At 42.7% G+C, this 22390-nt stretch overlaps 1 protein-coding gene and 1 long non-coding RNA gene across 6 annotated transcripts in view; both read left to right on the top strand.

The window, feature by feature from the left end:
- The first annotated feature begins 1483 nt into the window (after nt 1-1483).
- LOC147245335 (uncharacterized) lies at nt 1484-6686 on the top strand. The gene is made up of 4 exons (XR_015110129.1): nt 1484-1543; nt 3542-3575; nt 5200-5310; nt 5437-6686. It is a non-coding gene; the product is annotated as an uncharacterized LOC147245335 (long non-coding RNA).
- A 475-nt stretch (nt 6687-7161) lies between these two features.
- mgat5b (alpha-1,6-mannosylglycoprotein 6-beta-N-acetylglucosaminyltransferase B) overlaps nt 7162-22390 on the top strand; it is a 53510-nt gene continuing 38281 nt past the window's right edge. Inside the window, exons 1-3 of one of the 5 annotated variants that reach the window (XM_086185207.1) lie at nt 7162-7616; nt 8737-8849; nt 21124-21268. In XM_086185207.1, the coding sequence (XP_086041333.1) occupies nt 7549-7616; nt 8737-8849; nt 21124-21268 (326 nt within the window). In that variant the 5' untranslated portion in view covers nt 7162-7548. Of the gene's footprint in view, nt 7617-8736; nt 8850-17952; nt 18079-19328; nt 19496-19562; nt 19697-21123; nt 21269-22390 lie in introns of those variants that run through there. The other 4 variants (XM_086185202.1, XM_086185205.1, XM_086185203.1 and 1 more) reach the window with 4 other exon arrangements.

Genomic DNA, 22390 nt, shown 5'->3' with positions numbered 1-22390 from the left:
TGAAAGAGGAGTTAAAAAGGAACTTTTTTTCATCTTGTCAGGGTCAAATCTGTACAAAAGAACAGGTATTTTTTTCTTTCTGCCGCCAGCTGTCTGCAGAATGATTAAAGATGTATTGTCTTATGTCAACACTGCACAGTATGAATGCTTAATGAACAGGTGCCTTATTATAAACTTCTTTATCGTGGTGATTTTCTTTTAGATTATTTTAATCCAGGTAAATTTATCGTTTCCCGTTGAAAGCACTGAGGACAAAAAAAATCACAACCCCCCTGTAGATGTACAAGAATGAATAGCTACAGGCTAACATTAGGCTAGCTACAGGCTAAGGTTAGGCTAGCTATAGGCTAGCTACAGTCTAACATTAGGCTAGCTACTGGCTAGCTACAGTCTAACATTAGGCTAGCTATAGGCTAGCTACAGTCTAACATTAGGCTAGCTACTGGCTAGCTACGGTCTAACATTAAGCTAGCTATAGGCTAGCTACAGTCTAACATTAGGCTAGCTACTGGCTAGCTACAGTCTAACATTAGGCTAGCTATAGGCTAGCTACAGTCTAACATTAAGCTAGCTATAGGCTAGCTACAGTCTAACATTAGACTAGCTACTGGCTAGCTACAGTCTAACATTAGGCTAGCTATAGGCTAGCTACAGTCTAACATTAGGCTAGCTATAGGCTAGCTACAGTCTAACATTAGGCTAGCTACTGGCTAGCTATAGTCTAACATTAGGCTAGCTATAGGCTAGCTACAGTCTAACATTAGGCTAGCTACAGTCTAACATTAGGCTAGCTACTGGCTAGCTATAGGCTACATCAGGGCTAAAAACAGGGTGTCAGTGACATTTTCAAAACAACATGTCATAATGAGGCTTCTGGACACTTGGACAACTTTGGACAAGCAGTCAGGAGGCATTTTAACATTTTTATGAATCTTTTATTAAATTTGGATATTGGTCTCCACTCAGGTCAATTTTTGGGGGGAGATTCCTGCAATACATTTTCATGTGGAATTTAAGCTGTGTTTGTAGACTTGGAAAAAAAAAAACTACACCTGATCTTCAATCTGCATGGAGACTTGTAGATGATGACTGAATTTTAATTTTGGGGTGAATTATCCCTTTAGCTACTAATCATGTACATTATTTCTTGCATTTGTTTCACAAATGGTTACAGCTGTGTCAATGGATCATTTATTGAGTTAATATGTGCGTGAAAAGGGGCAACATATTTGTATGCTCCAGCAGTCTTGAGTTTTGGAAAGGCTGGCCTACCTTTAACTACAAATGGTGAAAAAGTAAATACTTCTCTGGGAATGCTTGCATTTCATTGAAGTTGAATCTTTTTACATCTTTCTGATCACACAAATCCCAAGAGAGTGAGTTTGTGTGGTTTTGTGTTGGATATCCAGACTGCAGCTCCTCTCTGCTTCCGTGTGCAGACTGTCAGTTATCTTTTCGTTGCTATGACGTGCAGCCATTTATAGTTTAATGGATCTGAATCTGAATGGAGCTCTAAACATGAACAAAAAAGCTACAGCTGCAGGTATCACAGCATCACTCTTAACTCTCTCTATCTTTCATTACAGTGAGTTCTGAAGAGTAATGGCAGTGGAAAACGTGATCTAATTATGAGATGTAAAATAATGAGAAATAACTCACCCTGTGCTGTTCTAGAAAGACACAATGCTCTGATGTGTAAGTATTTACGAAAGGGAGTCCAGTCCTGCTGTGTGAGTCTGTACGAATCTGCCTCCATCTGTTATGGTCATTGGATTATCTGCCAGGCTTTTACATGAATCGCTCAGGGGTGCAGCTACCGACTTTTTTCATCATTAATTCAACTGCTGATTACTTTCATGATGAATTGATGAATTGTTTAGTCTGTATCTAAAAAAGATCCATCCATTCATCCACCCTTCCATCGATCGATCTATCCATCCATCTGGGGTCAGGTCGCGGGGCAGCAGCCCAAGCACAGAAACCCAAAATTACCCCTCGTCACTCGAAACAAGTCCAATTTACTGCCAGCAATGTGGACCAAGCTCTGGCACCGGTCATACAGGGAGTGAGCTGCTCGAATCAGGCGGTTCGATACCCCATACTCCTGGAGTACCCTCCCCAGCCCCACAGGATTCCTAGAGGGACACGGTCTTATGCCTTCTCCAAGTGCACAAAACACATGTAGACAAGTTCTGCCATCTCCCATTCACCCTCAAGGACCCAGCCAAGAGTGTCGTGGTGGTCCACAGTTCCACTACCAGGACGAAAACCACACTGCTCTTCCTGGATCAGAAGTTCAACTGTCTGGCGCACTGTCTCCTCCAGAACCACCAAATTGAGGAGTATAATCCCATGACAGTTGGAACACACCCTCCGGTCCCGCCTTCTTAAAAAGAGGAACCACCACCCTGGTCTGCCAATCCAAAGGCACAGCCACCAATGTCCTCATGATGCTGCAGAGTCGTGTCAACCAAGACAGCCTTACAGCATCCAGGGCCCTGTGGAACTCCAGGTGGGTCTCATCCACCCAGAGTTCCACTGAGGATTTTTTTTGAGTACCTCGGCAACCTCAGCCCCAGACATAGCAGAGCTCACGTAGAGTCCCCAGGCACTGTTTCTTCATTGGAAGGTGTGTCGGTGGGATTGAGGAGGTCTTCGAAGATTTCCCTCGACCGGTTCATAACATCCTGAGCCGAGGTCAGCAGCACTCCGCCTGCACCACACACAGTCGACAGTGCACTGCTTCCCCAGTGGATGGTTGTCCAGAATCTGTTTGAAGCCATCCGGGAGTCATTCTCCGTGGCCTCACTAAACTCCTCCCATGTCTGAGTTTTTGCCTCAGCAACCACCAAAGCTGCACACCACTTGGCCTGCCAGTACCCGTCAGCTGCCTCTGGAGTCCCATGGGTCAAAAAGGCCTGATAAGACTCCTTCTTCAGCTTGACGGCATCCCTCACTGCTGGTGTCCACCGAGGGTTCTGGGATTACCGCCATGACAGGCACCAACCACCTTATAGTCACAGCCCCGATCAGCCGCTTCAACAATGGAGCCACAGAACAGGGCCCACTCAGACTCAGTGTCTGCTGCCGTTGTCGGAACATGTTTGAAGCTCTCCCAGAGGTGGGAGCTGAACTCCTTCTGACGGGAGAGTCCGCCAAACGTTCCCGGCAGACCCTCACAATGCGATTGGCCTGCCAGGTCTGGTCGGCATCCTCCCCCACCGTCGCCATTTAACTGTGGCCCAGGGTGTCCTGGTGCCAAGTGCACATGTGGACACCCTCATGCTTGAACATGGTGTTAGTTTAAAAAAAAATGTTCAGCATAATTTCCCTTAGCCTGAATTATTTCAAATTTCTTTAGTCCATCTAACTGCCCAAAACCTGAAGGGATGGGGACTCTAGTAATAGAGAGGTAGTATAAACAACCCAGCGCTGACATTGTGACTGACAATGCTTGGTAAAGCCTAACATACAAAATTTTTTCATTCTCATTTCACCCTCGACCCTCTGTTCTCCTCTTCCACTGAATGAGCTTGTGCAGACTCCAGACTGAGAGGACATGATGTCTGATTCAAGTGAGTAGCTAGGATCAACCAGTACACTCATAATAAGGAAAAACTGTATTCATAACAGGGTCAGACTGGAGATGGACCCTCAAAGCAGACACACAAAGTCAGATAAAAGGACAAGGCTTTTAATCTGGTTCAGATCGGGGCACAGGTAGTCCAGTTAGCTTTGCACAATTAATGGTAAGGGATTGGGAAGTGTTAGCACCACCAAAAAAGTCATTAAATCAACTTTTAACTGCATTACTACAACAAGGGCTGTGTAAAACATTGATTGTGATATGATTTGAAATTACGAGATGTTTTGTTTTTAGAATCAGACACATCGTCAAGACCACTTTCTGCTTGATGCAGCACCTCAAAACACAGAGACTAGCAGAGCGCCTGCTGCCACTGGCTGAGTTTGTAGGAGAGGACAAGGAGATTTACTTCTGCAATTCCAAGACTCTGAATCTTGGATGATGATTCCAACAGCGTTATGCTCACACTTCCCTCCTATTACCATTCATTGTGCTAAGCTAATTAGCAGTCAGTTGGTTTCTTTGGATTTCACCCCCCTACTGCGCACACAGAGGAAAGAAGGGTGTCTTTCTTATCGTTTGGCTGTGGTGTAACCAACCCCCCCCCCCCCCAAAGAAAAAAACCCCAAATAAAACAAAATTGATATTTGCTTTTTCACCACTTCTTCACAAGGTAATTTAAACGGCATAAAAGTATGATATAAATGCAGCTGATTTACAATTCCATCCACTGCTATGAGTGCAAAATTACCATCTTAAATCATTTGATTGTGTGGGAAAAAACAGTTACAGAAAAGGTTTGGATATCAATCCTGAAACCAAAGTGTAATTCATGCGTGGCAGAGATGTGAAAATCTCCTCAGGTGGCATTACAGGGGCCAGCAGCTCTTCAGACAGATAAATATGACTCACGGGTTCTGCAACACTTGTCACGGCCAGCACAAACTGTAAGTGTGAGACCTCCCGGAGCACATATCAGTGTTGTCAAGCTGACGGGCCATTTGGAAATCATGGCTGGCACCCTGTCTACATGAATCTGGCACCACGGCTCTATTTTACCTGCTCTTTTTATGCCTCCGTGAGGTTGTCTGTCCGTCCGTCCGTCCCATTTTTCTTTTGTGATATCTCAGAAACACCTTGAGAGAATTTCATCAGATTTAAAACAACTGTCCACTGTGAATCAAGTGTGAACGTCAAAGATTTTTAGAGTTTAAAGGTCAAAGGAAGGTCACCGTCACCTCACAAGAATGTGAGACGTGATCCGTTCTTGTTAGTATCTCTGGAACAACTTCAGGGAATTTGATTGGAGTTGTTACCAAAGTCCACCGGGATTCGAGGATGAACTGAAAACACGTTGGTGGTCAAACGTCCCGGTTACTTTACACGTACACAATATCTCAGGACCGTCGTGTGGAAATATTGTACAAACATACTGGAATTTGAGGACGGCCTGAAAATATTTTGGTGTTCACATCTCGGAGACATACACCTACAATATTTCAAATTTAATGTTATTTTTAAGGTTTTAAAAAAGAGATTTCCTCACTGACTGAGTTGATATCCCTTGAGACAGGGAGCTGTTTATATTTTGTTATTTCCTCTTTACATTATAGCTACTTTTAGTGAAGCTGTGCTGTATTATTCAGGCTGAGGAAGATTCTCTCCTTCATTCTTGGCTGACAAACAATTATATGCAGTTTGGATCAAAGATTCAGTAGGATTGGGTAAGTAATTTCAACATGCATACACTTGCATATTGCTTTTCCCAGGTGTATGTTTCTCTGTTAAATACAAATGCAATGTTTGGTTAAGAGGAATTACTTTTATGAGTTTTTCTCCCTCTGGCATAGGCTTCTGAGACTCCTCAGCAAAGGGAATCCAAACCAAACAGTGGGAGGCAGAGAGAAACTGCAGTGGAAGCAGATACCCAAGAGAGAGAGGGGAGAGGAAAGATAGAGAGATGAAGACAGTGAGGGATAGAGAGGCTGTATAGTTTTATTTATATATATATATTTATATATACATACATGGGGGGAATAATAAATATCGAGGATCATGTGGTGTTGGAGAGGTCACCGTGCAGAAGAAGACTGAGAACAAAAAAAGCAAAAAGTAGATTAAAAACAAATGACTCGAGACTTAGAGAATACAAGGAAAGTAAGGGAATGAAAGAGAAAAGGGAGATAAGGTATTTGCCAGCGAGTGGCGGGGGTGTGTCCTTGGTTCAACCCTCTACATTATGCAGCATTATCACTCCTCTTCTCCTCACTGAAAATTTGCTATGCTTTATCTCGCATTAATGAGCACATACTTACTTTATAGAGTGATTTACTCATTTGGGCCACCGGGGAATATTTCTGTCAATCACTTCCTCTTGTGCGCACACACGCACACACTCACTCTCACACACATATATCATTCAGATATGAAGCCCGGTCATGTCATCATTTTGCAGTAATGTCACTTGACGGTCTTATAGGCTCCGAGATGCAGAGCTGTGGCCCATCATCACAGTCAGGAGAGAAACGGTTGGCATGACAACAGAGGATGCTGCCTCTCCATTATGTCAAACCAGCATGTGGCTCTCCCTTCAATACTTTTTTTCCCAGTAATTAGGTATTTTTACTCCCTGATGTTTTCAAGATGGAACATTAGGTAAACTCGGGTCAGTCAGTAGATTAACCTAAGTGTTTCTTTGTTATTTCAACTGAGTTCTTGTGAACAACAATGAATGAATACCAGCCGGAATATGCCTGATTTTTATTCTCACCACTCATCTTGATTATTCTTCAGTGAATAATCACATATATGTTCAATAAAATGATGACGCCTTACAATGACAGTAGCTAAAGGATCAGAAGTGATTGCTTAGTTATACGTAAGGGTGCTAAATATGACTACTTAAGTGATTATTAATCATCTTTGAGGGCCTTACTGTAAATTTGGGAATATCTTTACCGTAACCCTTGAACTGAACATCGACACTACTGATTAATAACTGCTACACACTTAAAATAAAGTAGCCTTATCATGTTAAAGATCATACAACCTCATGGTGACAGTAACAGTATTTTCTCTATGAGTGATTTTTCAAAAAGATCGATGCAACTACTTTCTTGATCTAAGGATTCTTCTTCTTCTTCTTCTACTTCTTCTTATTATTATTTCATCAGTATTTATGTTAAAAGTCTTTAAAAAAAAAAGTCCAGTACCTGTAATGCCACTTCCCACCCGCAGATGTCGCGCCTGAGCTGCAGGCGCCCAGCCGGAGCTGTCCACGGTGCTGAAACGTGTCTTCACACCCCAAATAAACCGTTCCGGACAGAGACTGACCTAAAAGCACTTAAGATATGTTCATGATAGCGTTGGATTATAAGGTCATGCACTTTAATCAAATTTAAGATCAATTCTACCATATTTACGGCCAGTAATAGCTTATACATTGCATACATAGATCCATCTGTTAACTACGTTGATCATCTTCCATTATCATGACATTTTTAAACTACTTTTTTTAGAGATGTCTGTCGCCCATTCTATGGTTTGTTCCAGTCCGAACCGTTAGAGGGCGCTATCAGCAGGTTTCTGCGCTCCATCTGCTCAGAGGAATTCAGTGAACTCTGCGTTAAATGGCTCTGTTTCTCCACCAGGACTAACAGTTTTTTAGGGACGCAATCACTCCCGCTTGCCGGACAACCTCCCAGTATCACCCCTGTCGTCGCTCCTCTGGAGATCATTCCGCAGGCGGAGGCTGAGTTCTCATTTTCACGCTGTTTTGCGGGACGCACCGGGAGGGATCCCCGCTGAAGTTGCGGCACATCGCGGACAGCAGCCAGTCGGGGAAGTTGTCTCCTCTTCCCTCCACGCTCTCCGTCAATCCTCAGGTTAAAAGTTATGGATTTGACGGTGGTTGTGACTTGTCCAAGGTTCGGGAGAGCCGGCGTTTCCTCTGAGTGTGGACAATGATTGTAACCAGCAGCGACCTTTCCATTATGGTGAGGAGATGTCTTCTCACTTTCAAACCTTTCAGGTAAGAACATCTCCCCTTTGCATAGAGCGTGTTTAGTAGCTTTCCATTTCAATGCTGCTCCCTTATTTTTTTGTTATTTTTTTTGCAATATTATAGAAATTATTGTAAAAATAATACGACAGATCATCCGGTTCCTGCACTTCAAGACAGCAGAGGTTGTTTGATTTCTTTCAAGTTCAGACATTAATGGAAGGATGCCCGCTGTGTGCCCCAATTAACATTTGCTGATGCAGCTCAAAGCACACACACACACACACACACACACACACACACACACACACACACACACACACACACACACACACACACACACACTCACTCATTAAACAAGATACAGTACACATCTAAATGACTAATCTGCATTGTGAAATGAGGAATCAGCACGGCAGTGATGGCAGTCATTTTTAACTGCTATTTCTCGATGAAGACACAGATATTATACTTTATAATTACAGACTGGATATTGTGCACTGCACCCGCACTTAAATCCAGGTCCGTTTGGGTTTTTTTTTAATCCATAACATTTTGGAAGTCATATCTGTCATTCTGGCTCCAGCTGAGTGGCCTTTCTGTCACCCGTGTTCAAGAACACAGTCTGTTGTTTCAAAGAGCTGAAGCGTGACAGTTCATCCATGCAGCAGCTGGTTGCTGGTTCACAAACAAAACCAAAAAAAAAAAAAAAAAGTTTTTAAATCTAATTGTTCATAAAATTTCAAAGCTTTGCTACGTGTGTTTACTGCTCTCTCCAAAAATGCAACCGCTCGCCTGGAAGTTAATGCTTTTATTTTGGGTGTTTGCACTCTGAGCACAGCGTGATCCATGTAATGGTTCATTTGAGATGACACAGTCAAGCAAGTACACAATTCTTTTGCTCTGGCTTGATTGCTACAGTATGAAAAAGAAAAAAGGATTTGTATTCCACGCTCTAGAAAGCCTCGCAAACGACTCCGAGAGTAACTTTGCTGACTTGAACCAAACTCTGCTCTGCCTCCTAATATCCCTCCTTCAACATTCCTGTCCTCATCTGTCCCCCCCGTCTTCTCCCTCTTCTCCTCCTCTGTCTCCTGAGTTCTAACCTTGTCTCTTTGTCTTTCGTCACGTCCCCATCCATGTCCTGCAGGATCTTCGTGCTGGGGATTGGCTTCTTCAGTGTGTGCTTTCTAATGACCTCTCTCGGGGGCCAGTTCTCAGCCAAGCGGCCCGGAGATTCCCCCTTCACCATGCGAGCTGAAGGTAAAGCCTGCAGTTACACGCCAGGGCTGCTCTATGGACTCTGGCTACAGCGGCTGTGCTGTAGTCCCGATAATGAACAGGCAGGAGACATGCTGGGAGCTTGGCGGGGCTTCCTTGATTGCCACTAGTGCTCTGACAGACCTGCTCACTCGGCTCATCAGGAGTGCGTCGCGGGGTTCTGTCCCCTGGAGAGGAGACGCCGCCATCTCTTCTTCATCTGCTTTCCCGCATTAGCGCTCATGACCCTCGTTGACCCACGTCAGCTCATTGTGTAGGGTCGCAGCTCGATAATTCGATGCCCTTCTGTAGCGTATGTTGCTTATGTTGACTGCGGGATTATTCATGGAGGCTTAATCAAGCCAAAAAAGAAGTTATTAAATATTAATTTTCTTGCAGTGAAGTTTCAGAAATAAGGTACGTTTTAGTCGGGTACGTTTTTGGTTAACTGGCAAGACAAGAGAGGCTATACTTGCTGTTCATTTTTGATGCAGTTATATATGTATATTTTCTTGTTATTCTGAGATAATTAAGTTCACTAACTCATGGAAACAAGGTTATATGAACAAGATTCTTAGTTTTGTTTTGTTTTTTTGAATCTCTTGCCAGGCACCAGTAAGTATTTTTGATGAAATATAGATTCAGATTGTACGGAAGTTCAGAAAATCCATACTTGCGATTGATATGTACGGCGATGTAGCTTATTAACGGTCTATTACAACATTATTACACAATAACAAAGCCTTTTATCCAGCAATTATCTTGCTGTCTTGACATAATGAGATAATGCAATGACAAGTTAATGTCTCTTCACTATGAGCGAGCGGAACTTGTTATTACACGCTTATAGATAATAACTACAACATAACAAGAGAAGCATCTCATTATCGCCATATAGTAGCGCGACTAATTCGTTTTCACGAGATAGGAAACAAGGATTATCTCATCATTATTCATGTTGTTATCCTCTGTAAAGGGATAATACTCCTTTATCTTGAGATGACTTTGAATGAATTACAAATACAAATCAACAAATCTTGGTCTAAATTTCTCCAAAACACATCCTATTTACAATGAGCCTACCCCGTTAGAGGAAAAAAAAAGAACACATAAAAAAAAAACAAAGCATTTCCTGGATTAAGTCCTTCCGAAACCCCATCTCTGAGAGTCAGGAGTTATCTTTCTCGGCACGTTTCCCGTGTTTCCGCTATGTGCTTTTGCATATAAACCATCAGACGTTTGGGAGAGTCACTGTTAGCTTTTTGGACTACTGTCTAACCTTTTATCACCGCCTGGCACAATGTTGACACTGCGCTGTGTCAGCTGGCACCAGAGAACCCAGAGCTTCTATCTGTCCCAACTGATCCGAGAACACCAGTTGTTTGTACTTGCTAATGTCAAGCTGATGTGCCTGTATTTCTATTCAAATCAGACGGCAGTAGACATCTTAACCCCGCTGAATAATGCAAGCAGCTTCAATCGCACACATGTGGGTTCTAGCTGTGTTTGTTTACTCTGAAAAGATATATAAAGATGTGTTCTTTTTAAATAGTTTGAAACGAAAGATTTGAATGCTTTTTCTACAAGGGAAGCGTAGCTATGCCTCAGCGAGGTGCATTAGGTGTCATCATGGGGAACATTTTCAAGGCCATTTATGAAACAATACATGCAGCTTTGGTTGAGTTGCATGAAAGGAGAGATGTGTGTGTGTGCGTGTGTGTGTGTGTGTGTGTGTAGAAGACAGGATAGCTGTCTGATTAATTAACCACTCAGAAGCAGCAGTCAAGAGAAGGCATCCGGCCTCCAGCTCATTAAATATTGCCCCCTTACAAACCAGGGAGATTTGCTATGTAAATTCTCACACATCTTCCAACTTGCAAGTGTGTGTGTGTGTGTGTGTGTGTGTGTGCGCGCGCGTGCGTGTGTTTGAAGACAATGTTGCTCATGTGGACGAGCTGTGTGGGGAGTTAGTGTAATGAATTTGCACCTTGGTAGCACTAACTGGCTTTGCTGCGGATGAGGTCTGTTAGCTTCCCCGTGCACTTAAAGCGCTTGAACTCATGCTTTGCACTCATAACACTCACACACCAACACACAGACACACATGCACACACACACACTCACACAGAGAAAAGCACATGCGCTCATGCAAAGAATATTAACAAAACGTGAGGAATATTTTGAACGTGAAAGAGTAAACCAAATGTCAGGTTGGTCAGGTCCTTTTTTTTTTTAAATGTTCACCTTGTGAACGGGAACAAGTGACTGAGGAGCAAAGGTGTGAAGGGAAATACTAAATGTAATTACTGTCTTTCCACCTTCTGTTTCTCCCTGCCTCCCTCTACCAATTTCTTTCTCCAGTTCAGTCTCTCTTGTGTGTACTGTATCTATATATATATTTATGTGTGTGTGTGTATAGACTGTATATACATAAATGAAAAGGTTGCACCAGGACTGATAGAAAAAGGCTCTACATTTCCTGCTGAATCTATGAAAAGTCAGCGAGCCAGATCGGCTGGTTTGGATGCACAGCAGTAGCAGATGTAAAATGCATGCTTTTACCTTCATCACTTCCCTTGAAGGTACAGGAAGCTAATGATGTGGAGAAGAAGTAAAAAGTGTGTGTGGTGGGGGGGGGGGGGGGCTCTTGCATGAAAGGCGTTGGCGTTTGATCCTAGATATCTTAAAGGCTCCAGAGGTGCACTGTAGCTTTCTAATAAGCTCTTTGAAGACCACCTCCACACTGTGTCCTTTCACCACAACGGTCTTAATGCAGCTTCGCCTCAAAGTGAGAAAACGCCCCATCGGATGCTTACAGGTTTTATCTTTGTCGACTAAATGGTTCCAATGGTTTTCTCTTTTCCAACCTTCAAGCTCAGGTCAGCTTTTTTTTTTTTTTTTTTTTTTACACTCAGTCTCCTCTAAGTAATGGAAAAATGTGTTTTTCTGCAGGCGAAGAATGTTGTAGCCCTAAAGGAAGGCATTATGGGTCATATCTGGAAAAAAAAAAGCTCATAATTCTGAAATATGTAAATGAAGGACTTAAGCGTAGTTCAGCGGCTGCTTCATTACTCCACATGTACAAAATAATTTCAAGCAACAATGTTAACAATTTGATATTTTTAATAGGATTGTAGTGGAATAGAGAGTAATTATATGATCGATGTTTGAAGCGTTTAGGTCTGGTACAACTGGTGTTTACTAGTTCCTGAAGTCAGTTTGTGGCAATTCCTTGACTTCATGTGTGCAGTTAAAAGATTATTTCATCTTCCAGAAATCATCCAGATCCTGTTTCAGATGTTGTAATTTCTCCATATTATGTGTATTTGGATGAGAGGGACTAGTATTGAAGCTCCTGGGCTCCTGTTTCATAAAAGAATCAACCTGGATCATAATAATTCAAGTTTATGAGCCAAGTTTTGAACAACACACACGGATAGTTTAATGCAGATGAAATCTAAAATTGTATGATGTGATCTAGTCTGACCGCGGAACCCATTTTCAGGCTCAGACTTCTGAACAACAGGATTGTGTTCTGGATCTGAAAGGCCTATTTATGGAGCTTGTGAATCAATCTCACGCGGACGTCGTCTGCCTCCATTGTCACGTCTGAAGTAGCTTATCAGAAGTCTTAGTCCTGATATCCACCAGAAACCCAGAAACTTCGACCTTTGCCAACAGAAGCTTCTCATATCTGATGGGTTTAGAAACGGATGCGGATGAAAAAAAGAAAAAAAAAGAAAGGCTTTTTGCACTTTTGATCCATCAACAAGTCAAGTAACAGAGGATCGGGAGCGACGAGTGTCACGGTCGTCCTCGTTTTCGCCGCGCTCCTCTCACACACTGACTGGATGTTTTTGTTTGTTTTTGCCCCGGCTGAGCGATCTCCATTACATGCTGCATGAGGATGAGTATTTGCACTGTCTGTCTTTGCTCTGTCTATCAAATGAGAAATTGGATGTGCTTGAAATAGGAGCCTCTCTTGCGGTGTCTGCAGATATAATGAATAAATTAAAGAGACCTTTGCTTCCGATAGAACTTCACTGGTTTTCAAGAGGAACTAATGTACCGCTGATCGGCTGAGAGGCGGTGTGAGCAAACCATGACTCAGCACTCCAACACACAAAGAGTCATGGAATCATAGATTTTCTAGCGGTGGCACGTATGATGGGCTGTGCTTGTCTTGGTGGTGACATCATAACAGTGTCTAAAACTGATTTTGTGTCAAAAGGATTTTAGATACAGTGTCTTTTATAAAAAGCATCATTTATTAGCTCGGCCAAGGAGGTTTACGCTGGCGTTTGTTTGTCTGTTTGAAAAAAAAAAAAAAAAAATCTGACGGATTTTCATAGACATGGTGGAGGGTTGTGCCACGGATCAAGGGGGAACTGGATAAATTGTGGGTTCGAGTAGTCAGAGTTATCCCTGATGGCACTGGAAATGTGGCAGTTTTTCTGTCTTTAACTTTGCCGCACTTCTCCTGGCTCATACTTGGTCAGACGATCGTGATGGGAAACTCTTGTAACTGGACTCCAAGTTGTCAGATCTTCTCGAAGCATCACTTGTTTCATGTGGACTTGAAACCATCGACAGGCTGAACACAGGTGACAGTCACAAAGATCATCCACACTCCCTCTCAGTTTGAGGGGTATTTTTTAATTTTTCTTTTGTTTAAGATGTCCCATTGCTATTATAACTTTCAGCACTTATTTTGTTGTTACCATTATTATTGTTTCGTTGATCTTTGTCATGAGATATTTTCTGTATTTTGGTTTACCCCAGGAAGAGTAGCCGTACCCAGGGAAATGGCGGATGGGGATCCTGCCAAACCCAACTAAACGACATCATCAAAGCGGCACCTGGTGGTTACGTGCAGTGTGCTAGATGTTTGATTTACATCCAAAATTCCACTGTGTTGTCGTCATGCGACGTACAGCAACATACTATAGAGTGTGTGCTCTCTTGTGCCGCCTAGTGGGAGCTAGAAGCCATATTTACTCCACCATGCACTCATTATGCACTGATTCGATTTGTGGGCGCACTTTACATCATTGTGCAGATCAGCTTAGTGGTGTCTTCACCAGACTCTTCCAGATGTGTGCGGATCAGGGTCAGACACCCACACTATGGAAGACATCAACGATTATACCCATCCCTAAATCGAATCAGTCACAAGAACTAAATGAGTTTAGACCAGCAGCTCTGACGTCATCGGTGATGAGAACTTTCGAAAGGTTGTTAAAAAACATCATTGTGTCTTGTTTAGGAGCTGAACTTGACGCACTGCAATTTGCTTACCAGCCGCATAAAAGTGTAGAGGATACAAAACTCCTCATACTGGACACCTAGAAAAACCAGGATCTTATGCTAGACTACTATTCGCTGACTTTTCCTCTGCTTTTAATAAGATGCAGCCTCACATTTTAATAGAAAAATTGGCTTCTCAGTTCAACCTTTCAGATCAGCTTCTCACGCTGATTGTAAAGTCAACTCAAAAACACAGAAAGAGTCCAACAGGTTCTGGTTAATGGTAGAATGTCCAGGTTAACTGTATCAAATACAGGTTCACCTCAAGGTTGTGTTTTGTCGGCCCTTTTATTTATTTTGTACACAAACAGCTGTAGGGCTTCCCCGGAGGGTGGGCTACTTGTTAAGTTCTCTGATTACTTACAGGCTCTGAGCCCGATCACGGTCCGGCATTCACAGAGTTTGTGAAGTGCTGCGATGACTATCATCTGGACCTAAATGTACGAGAAACAAAGAGGCTGACTATTGATTTCAGACACAACACTGAACCTAAACCGAGCATTATACATGGCGAAGAGGTTCAGATTGTGGAGTCATGCAAATACTTGGGAACAGTGTTTGATTGTAAACTCAAGTTTGACATCAACACCGAGTCCATTGTTAAACGTGGCCAACAGAGAGTCTACCTGATGAGGAAGCTGAATTCCTTCAATGTCAGCGAAGGGATCCTGACTAATTTTTACTGTTCATTTATTGAAAGCCTTCTTACTTTTTCTTTTTTTTTTGCTGGTTTAATGGGCTTGTATTGTATTGTCAATGTTTGCTCTAAAATCATAGGAGCCAAGCAGAGAGACTTGCGCTCCCTCTGGGAAGACCAGGTGGTGAGGAAGGCTAAGAACATCGCTGGCCATCCTCTCCACCCTCTATCTAGTGAGTTCAAGGTGATGCCCTCTGGCCGCCGCTATCATGCTCCCCTGGGGAGAACGAATCGCTATTCAAATAGCTTTATCCCTTCTGCTATCAGGTGCTGAAACTCTTGTGGTGATATCTGTCTGTCATTATGGACATGCAACTTGCCCGTACATAGTACGTCCCTATATTTATTATTCCTTTTCTTTTTTTCTATTGGTAGTGCATTCGTAACAGGTTTTTTGAATGTAAATCATTTTGGTATCGGAAGGTATTTAGATAGGTTATTCATGTATTGATAGTTATGCGTTCTATTGAAAGCTCTTAAGTCCTACTTCAATTTGTCTATTGTCTATTCAGTGCCATAGCCACACATTTTAATGTGGATGTTGTGTGACTGTGAGCTGGCTGGTGCAGATGAATTGCCCTTTTGGGATCAATGAAGTTTTCTGAATCTGAATCTGAATTAGTCAAGGTTTCGACTCCCTCTCACTCCGTGGAGCAGCCAGACACTCGGGCACGAGCAGGGGTGCGAGGACCAGCTCGCCACTGCTTGACGTCATAGACCCTTCAGACGAGGGTAACTGGCAATTCTTTCACCTGAATTGTGATCTGCAGCCCTCCGTGTGCTTGCTGCTGGTTTAATTGTGTGAATTGAAGTGTTGGTGCAAACTGAGATCAGTTGATTAAAGCGTCTCCCAGGGGAAGCAGCAGGAAATGAACTACGACAGGTTTAATTGCAATGTTTTTGTATGTTAGTTAGAAAAACACTGGTACTTTTGACTCTGGCAATGAAGCGGGTGCGCACACACACACACACACACACACGTGCAGTTTATTGTGTAGAATCATCGCTGAGGTGACGTCCTCCACTCTTGCGTGGCAGCGTACTGTACTGGTTGCGGATCACACATTCAGCTGTGTTGGGAGCTGCAAAGTGGGTCAGGAAGTTCACTCACACTTTTCTTTTCGGAGCATTTTCTATTCTTGTTGTTTCTCATTCGCACACGCAAAAAAAAAACAAAAAAAACTTTTCTGTGTGAAAACAGGAAATAAGTTTATGCAAATGCTCATCATATTTTCATGGTTTGGCACAATGGGAGCACTGAGTGTATGAAAGAGACTTAAACGACTAAAATCCTGTCCTGGAAAATCTAGTTTTGCAGCGATACTCAGCAGTGATAAGAGATGTGTGCTGTAATGGCTATGCAAAGTGGCGCTGCGAGCTCAACAAACAACAACATTAAAAACAAAAACAACCCCCACCAAATTCAAGTAGATGAAACACAAGCAAATAAGCAAACAGCTTCATTTAGAGAAGATTAGACCAAATTAGACGACTAAACGCAGACACAACCGATAACAGATGAGCAGCCAGAGCAGCGGGGACTTTTAGTGAACTGGAGGCCGGAATTTTTTAAAATTCTCGCCACACTTTATGACTCATTATTTATCTGTTGGAAAATGAGTAAAGTAAGCCAGTGACTCAGACACTATCAGCCTTTTTCTAATGTCTGAAATCCTGAGATCACAAAGTTGAAACATAGCAGACTTAACTTGTGTCGTGAGTCACGAGATGTGGCAACGAAAAAAACAAACTAGATATTTGCGTCAATTCAGATTTATGAATAAAGCACCTCTAAGTGTAGTTATGTGAAGGAACTTTTTATATCGATCCACCAGCGATTTCCCTGCGAGCGCTCGGCTCTTGGAAAAACTCTTCGTTGGAAGAAACCTCGAGTTGAACCGGAATCAGAGTGACAGTCAGTGGGCGGCCATCTGCCGCAATTTAATCGTCATTTTTTAAATGCTGGAAATTCAAGATTTTCTTTTTTTAATTGACTCGTACAGTCTATCTGAAGTTGCAGTGCATGGAGCTTTTAGTGAGCCGCATGCCACAGTCTGAACCTGATGTGTACCTTAATATTTCCTGTCCTTCTGGTATACAGTTGTTTTCCTAGGAGTAAAGAAACCACCCATGTTTCAAACACCAATTGACAGTAGGGTTTAATTCTGTGGTAAATTATTAAAGATAAGGTCTAAATGTGTCGGTCTACATCTACATCTGCAGATGAGAGGGGGGAAAAAAAGACAGATTCAGGTTTTAACTGAACCTTGCATGTTAAAAAATACTGCAGGTAGTTTCCTTTTTCCAGGCTGTCAGACACAATAAGAAGCAGGAGCCACGCGGCGGATTTGTGACAGAGGTTCTCTGCTCTGATAGCTCCTGGATCTGGCAGCTCCCCAATAAGGTGCCAAAAAGAAGAATCTCAATTGGCCTTCTGTGTAATGAATATTTGAATTAGGAGTGAAAGCAGAGACCGAGGTTTGGCTGAGTGAAAAGAAGGAAGGAAATGATAAATGTATCCTGGTGACAGGTGAGACAGAAGGGTCTGACCTCAAGCTCCCTCGCCAGGGAACGCCAGCATGCATAACGCTGATGACAGGATTTATTTGGCTCTTGATGGTGTAAAAGAGGAGACACAGAAATAGTTGGATATAAATCAAACGTGACACACTGCCACAGTCAATATTCTGTTGCTGTACTCATTAGTAAAAGTAAAATGTTTCCATTTTATTGAACTGGACATGAATGTCATATGAGATGTTACCGATCATTTCATTTGATGAACACTCAACTAAAGTGAACCACCTAAACAACCGGGCCATAATTAAGAAGATCAAAGTCTTGCTTGGCTAAAATAAAAAGAGTTTATTCGTTCAGTTTTCTAAATTCCATGTAATTATACTGCACACACACACACACACACACACCTGCACCACACATGAATCAACAAATTAAGGAAATCTATAACCTCCCTTTCCCTCCACTGAATACCCTCGTCGCTGTCTGCCTGCACACAATTATGACAAATGTCAATCTAGAGAGACGCAAGAGTCGCATTGAATCCAGATTCAGATTCAGGCCACTCAAGCCTGCCATGTAAACAAAGCCTGAGGTGTGTGAGCGGGTGAGCAGGAGCACACCGGATCAGACTGGACATTGAGACGGAGACAGTGTACCGCAACAGACGGAATTATAAATGGGAGCACCGGATTCCAGCGCTTCCTGAATGTATGTTTAACATTTTCCGTAAAACTTTTGGAAAAAAGTGATCAACTGCAACAACAGCAAAAAATACTTATCTTTCAAGAGTTGCTCTGGTTTTTTTAAAAGGTTGGATCAAAGTCTGCAAGTGACCTGATATCTCAAAATTGAATAGCCTGGTTAGCACTGTTAGCTCTGGCTAACGTTACATACAGGAAGTCGGTTCTTCTGTGCTACCCTCCTGTAAAAGGTTAAATTGTGCAACGAGAGAAGAATTTGTATTAAATATGAGTCATTTGCAGCTAGTTAGCAAAGTGTGAGCAATTTATTAATAATTGACATGGTAAAATCCCCCAGGTGGATCAGCGACGTGCTCTGTATCGACACCGTGGTTGGGACAACTGTCAGAGTAGATGATTAAACACAGTTCTGCTTCATTTCCTGTGCGTATTTTTTTCAGGTTTCACAAAGGCTGTAAAGCTACAATGCGGAACATTCAGCCTCCGTTTGCCACTCCATCATTCATGGTTTGGCTGTAATATGTGGAGTGTGAGAGAATGAATTGAAGAGAAGTTTGTAAATCTGAAAAGTTGAAGCCCTGTAGCTTTAACCAGAGCAGCAGGGATACCGTACACAGTTAGACGATTTGAAAGTTCAGGTATCAAAAACTACATCGGGATGTACAAAACTGTTGTTGTAATCTTTCGGTCATACAAATGAGCTGTGGTGGCACATAAAAACAGGCTGAGGACCTCCAGGCAGGCGGGGCAGGTGTGGAAATCAAAGCATACCAGGGAAGAGATGCGGTCTCGACTGGGGGATGTTGAAAGATGAACACTGAAGAATATTACAGAACGTAAATAAATCAAATATGAAATGACGGATGGTGGATAACGCACAAAAAAGCCTGCATCTGTGGGCAGTAAATAAAAGATATTGTTACACGCATTTATTGCTTCACCTTGTTGCAACCAGAATAGTTTGTCCCACATTTAGAACTGAACATGAATCTACAGAATTTTATTATAGTCGCAGCTTTTTCAGGTCTGTGGCTCTCTGCAGCAGCCTACAGTACAAATGGCGATCGAACTGGCATTTGTTCAGAATATTGATCGTGTTGTGGCACTTCCGAAATGGAGTCGTTAAAGGAGATTAGCTGCTGCTAAATCAGCTTTTATTAACCAGCAGATGAGGAACGATACAGCTGAGGCTCTGCTACACTTCAGCTGCGCCGCTGAGGGAAAGAAAAAAGAAAGGGTAAAAAAAAACAAACAACCAAAACGATGTTTCCCAAGAGACAGTAGGAAGCGAGCCTAATGAACAGTTGATTGCAAACATATATAAGGCTCTGTTCTAAAAATGTACCGTGTAGGAAGGGTGTTTTGGTCTCAGTAATGGTGATTTATGAGCACAATGTGTGCGAGGAGCATTACTGTGAGGAACTGTGAGTTTTCCTTCCCACACTTTAGCCCCGAGGCTTTTAGATTCACTGCAGAAAGTCGACTGTAGCTGATGAAGGATCCCCAGAACTTAGTGAATACACTGAATCCTCTTCATGAAGCCCCATCCGAAAAACAACAACAACCACAACAACTTCCTCTTTTCTGATATAAATATACGTATTAGGATGAGACACGTGCAACAGGTTGTGGATACTTGAGAGATTTAAATTTTATTCTTCTGCATTTTAATCCGTCTTCTCATAGTCCCGATAAACTGCTGCCAAAATCTAAAGTCCTTTTCATGTGTTCTATAGAAGGAAACCTTGTTGTCAATCTGTTGAATTATTGAAAGCGAGGCGTCCTTTGGCCAGCAAGACTGCAGACATCCTAGAAATGATTGAAGGAGTCATAGCCTCCCCTTAATACGATTCCTCTTAAAGCTGCAGCCTGAAGTGTGTCTCCTTCGTCTCTTCTATCGCCACAAAACACACGCATAAAACCATAAAACCGTGAGAGATTTTTTATTCTTATTCTGTTTACTGGAGCTGTAATGCAATTGCTGTCTGACAAAGGTGACATTCTCCTGGGCAGTGATCGATGAACTCTGACAGGGGAAGTGAGTCCGCACACATTTCCGAGGCCTAATGCGATTGATGAGTGAACACGGAGAGGCTTGTGTTTTCGCTCTCCGTCCCAAAGAACAACAGGATGTTGGTCTCTACTCTTTTTACACCCCAGAGTAGCTTATTTGATCTCGATTCGTTTGAATTTGCCTCTATTAAAAACAACGACTGAAGCCTCACACGCCTGAGGCTACGAGCTCATTGTGTTTTGGCAGCGATACCCGTGTAGATAATTAGTACATGCGTGTAGAGCTTAGCGTGATTACACAGAACAGGACCCTGACATGCCTGAGACCTGTTTGGACCTTACTGTCAAGCTGCAGGCTTGTGAATCGACTGTGTTCGCCAACAGCATCATTCTGGTTTACCTCCAGTCAGCTCATGAATTATTTGCACCGAGCAACAAGGCAAAACCAATACTGTCAGACTAAATTGCTGATTCCTGTGTTTTGATAGAGCCTTGGCTCCCAGTGAACTGTTGATTTAGTAATAAAGGACGGAGGGAAAACAAACTTTTCTGAGTTCATATTCATGAAGAAACTGTTAAATACAACATGAAAACACATGTTTAAAATCTAACCTCGGTGTTGCTTTGTTTTAAAATTGCCAAACGTTGCAGCGAGAATAAAGCCGGAGGTTTTGTGGTTGAGCAACCTTGTTTTCTACATGTGAATTTAAATTTGGTGATGAAAAAAAAAAAGCAACTTTACACGCTCAACATCCTTTTACATTCTTTTGACATTCATGACTTACAGGAGGGGTGTGAGTATAATTTGGAGTGAGCTGAAATATGATGAAATATATGGGACAGAAATTTTGATTGACCTAATCATTTTTTAACATCGTTGGTCAACTTCATTAAAAAGAGCTTCAGTTCTTCACAGCCAAACATTTTTGTGTTCAAACCTCGAGTTTAACGGGTGATTCCTCTTTTAATGGCGCCTCTTTAATTCAGTACGACCACTATACTGTCTCTCTCTCTCTCTCTCTCTTTTTTTGGTTGTTAGTACTTGGCGGCCAAGAATCTCGTGGCGTGCTCAGGAAAATCAGTGACATGTTGGAGGTCATCATGAAGAGGATGGACGTTCTGTCTAAACTGGGTAACACCACTGACACCCACCGGCTGGATGAGCTCACCTCTGTCCTGGACAGGTACAGCAAGCACGGTTCTCATCACGTGAATCTTAATCTTAATTAGTGTCAAGAATCTCCCCAAATTTATTCCTGAGTTGTTGTTTTTTCACGTTTGAAGCGAGAACAACAGCACGCACAAGCCGATGGCCGACGAAAAACATAATGACTCTATGACTCTTGTTGGCGTGGAGGAATTAAGACAACAAAAAAACACAGTCTTGCTGGTGTTAAGGCTGCCAGCCCAGATGTGCACTCTGCGGTTGCCACAGCAACAGACCTTTCCTTATACCCACACCTGCACAGGATTGGAGCGGCGGTGCAAGCTTCCTTCTGTTTGTATTGGAAATTTCTCTTTTAGAACCACTTCAGTGGTGCTGCACTCATGCACGCAGTAATGTTATCACCTACTGTGATACATCAAAACACAGTAATAATACTGCAGTGACAGAAGGGGTGAGGTCACCTGGTCTGACCTGGGAAAATGCCTACTGTATTCTTAAAAGGTCTTGCCACACAGTGCAGGTAAAGACAAATGATACTGGAATGAGTTATGGTCTGCTCTAGTATCCAGATGTGTCTCCGTATACATGACTTAAGTAAAGGAGCGTGCGACAGGGAGCACCATCGACACCATGTGCTGTGTGTGGTGAACGAGAGTTGAAGCTTGATGATGCGCGAAATGTATTAAACAAAGGTTTGTGTTGACTGTGCAGGGTGGAACATCTGGATCCAAGCTTTTCCTTTGACTCTGCCTTGTCCCAACTGGTTTAGTTTTCTGTGAGATGAACTCTGTCACGGGTGGTGCAGAGGTTCGCACCGTCACCTCACAGCAAGAAGGTTAAAGGAAGGTGTGGAGTCTCCATGTTCTCCCTGTGCCTGCGTGAGTTCTCTCTGAGTATTCCGGCTTCCTCCCACAGTCCAAAGACATCAAGAGGGGACTGATCCAACGTTCCACTAACTGGTATCTCTCAGGGTCGTTAGGGACAAGTGTGAATGGGTGTTGAGTTTCCTGGGGAGGGTGCTCAGGATTGTATAATAGGTGGGGATGGATCATGACGAAGGCCACCTCCTCTGTTCAGGAATGGTTGCTCCATGGCTTCCTCAACTTCTCTTTCATACCTTTGTCTTCTCTGGCCAAGA

Source organism: Aulostomus chinensis, chromosome 18 (genome assembly GCF_037954235.1).
Source record: "Aulostomus chinensis isolate RoL2024-O1b breed Wild chromosome 18, RoL_Achi_v1.0, whole genome shotgun sequence".
NCBI classification, from domain to species: domain Eukaryota; kingdom Metazoa; phylum Chordata; class Actinopteri; order Syngnathiformes; family Aulostomidae; genus Aulostomus; species Aulostomus chinensis.
The sequence above is the reverse complement of the archived record's forward strand: the minus strand, read 5'-3'. Positions and strand labels throughout refer to the sequence as shown.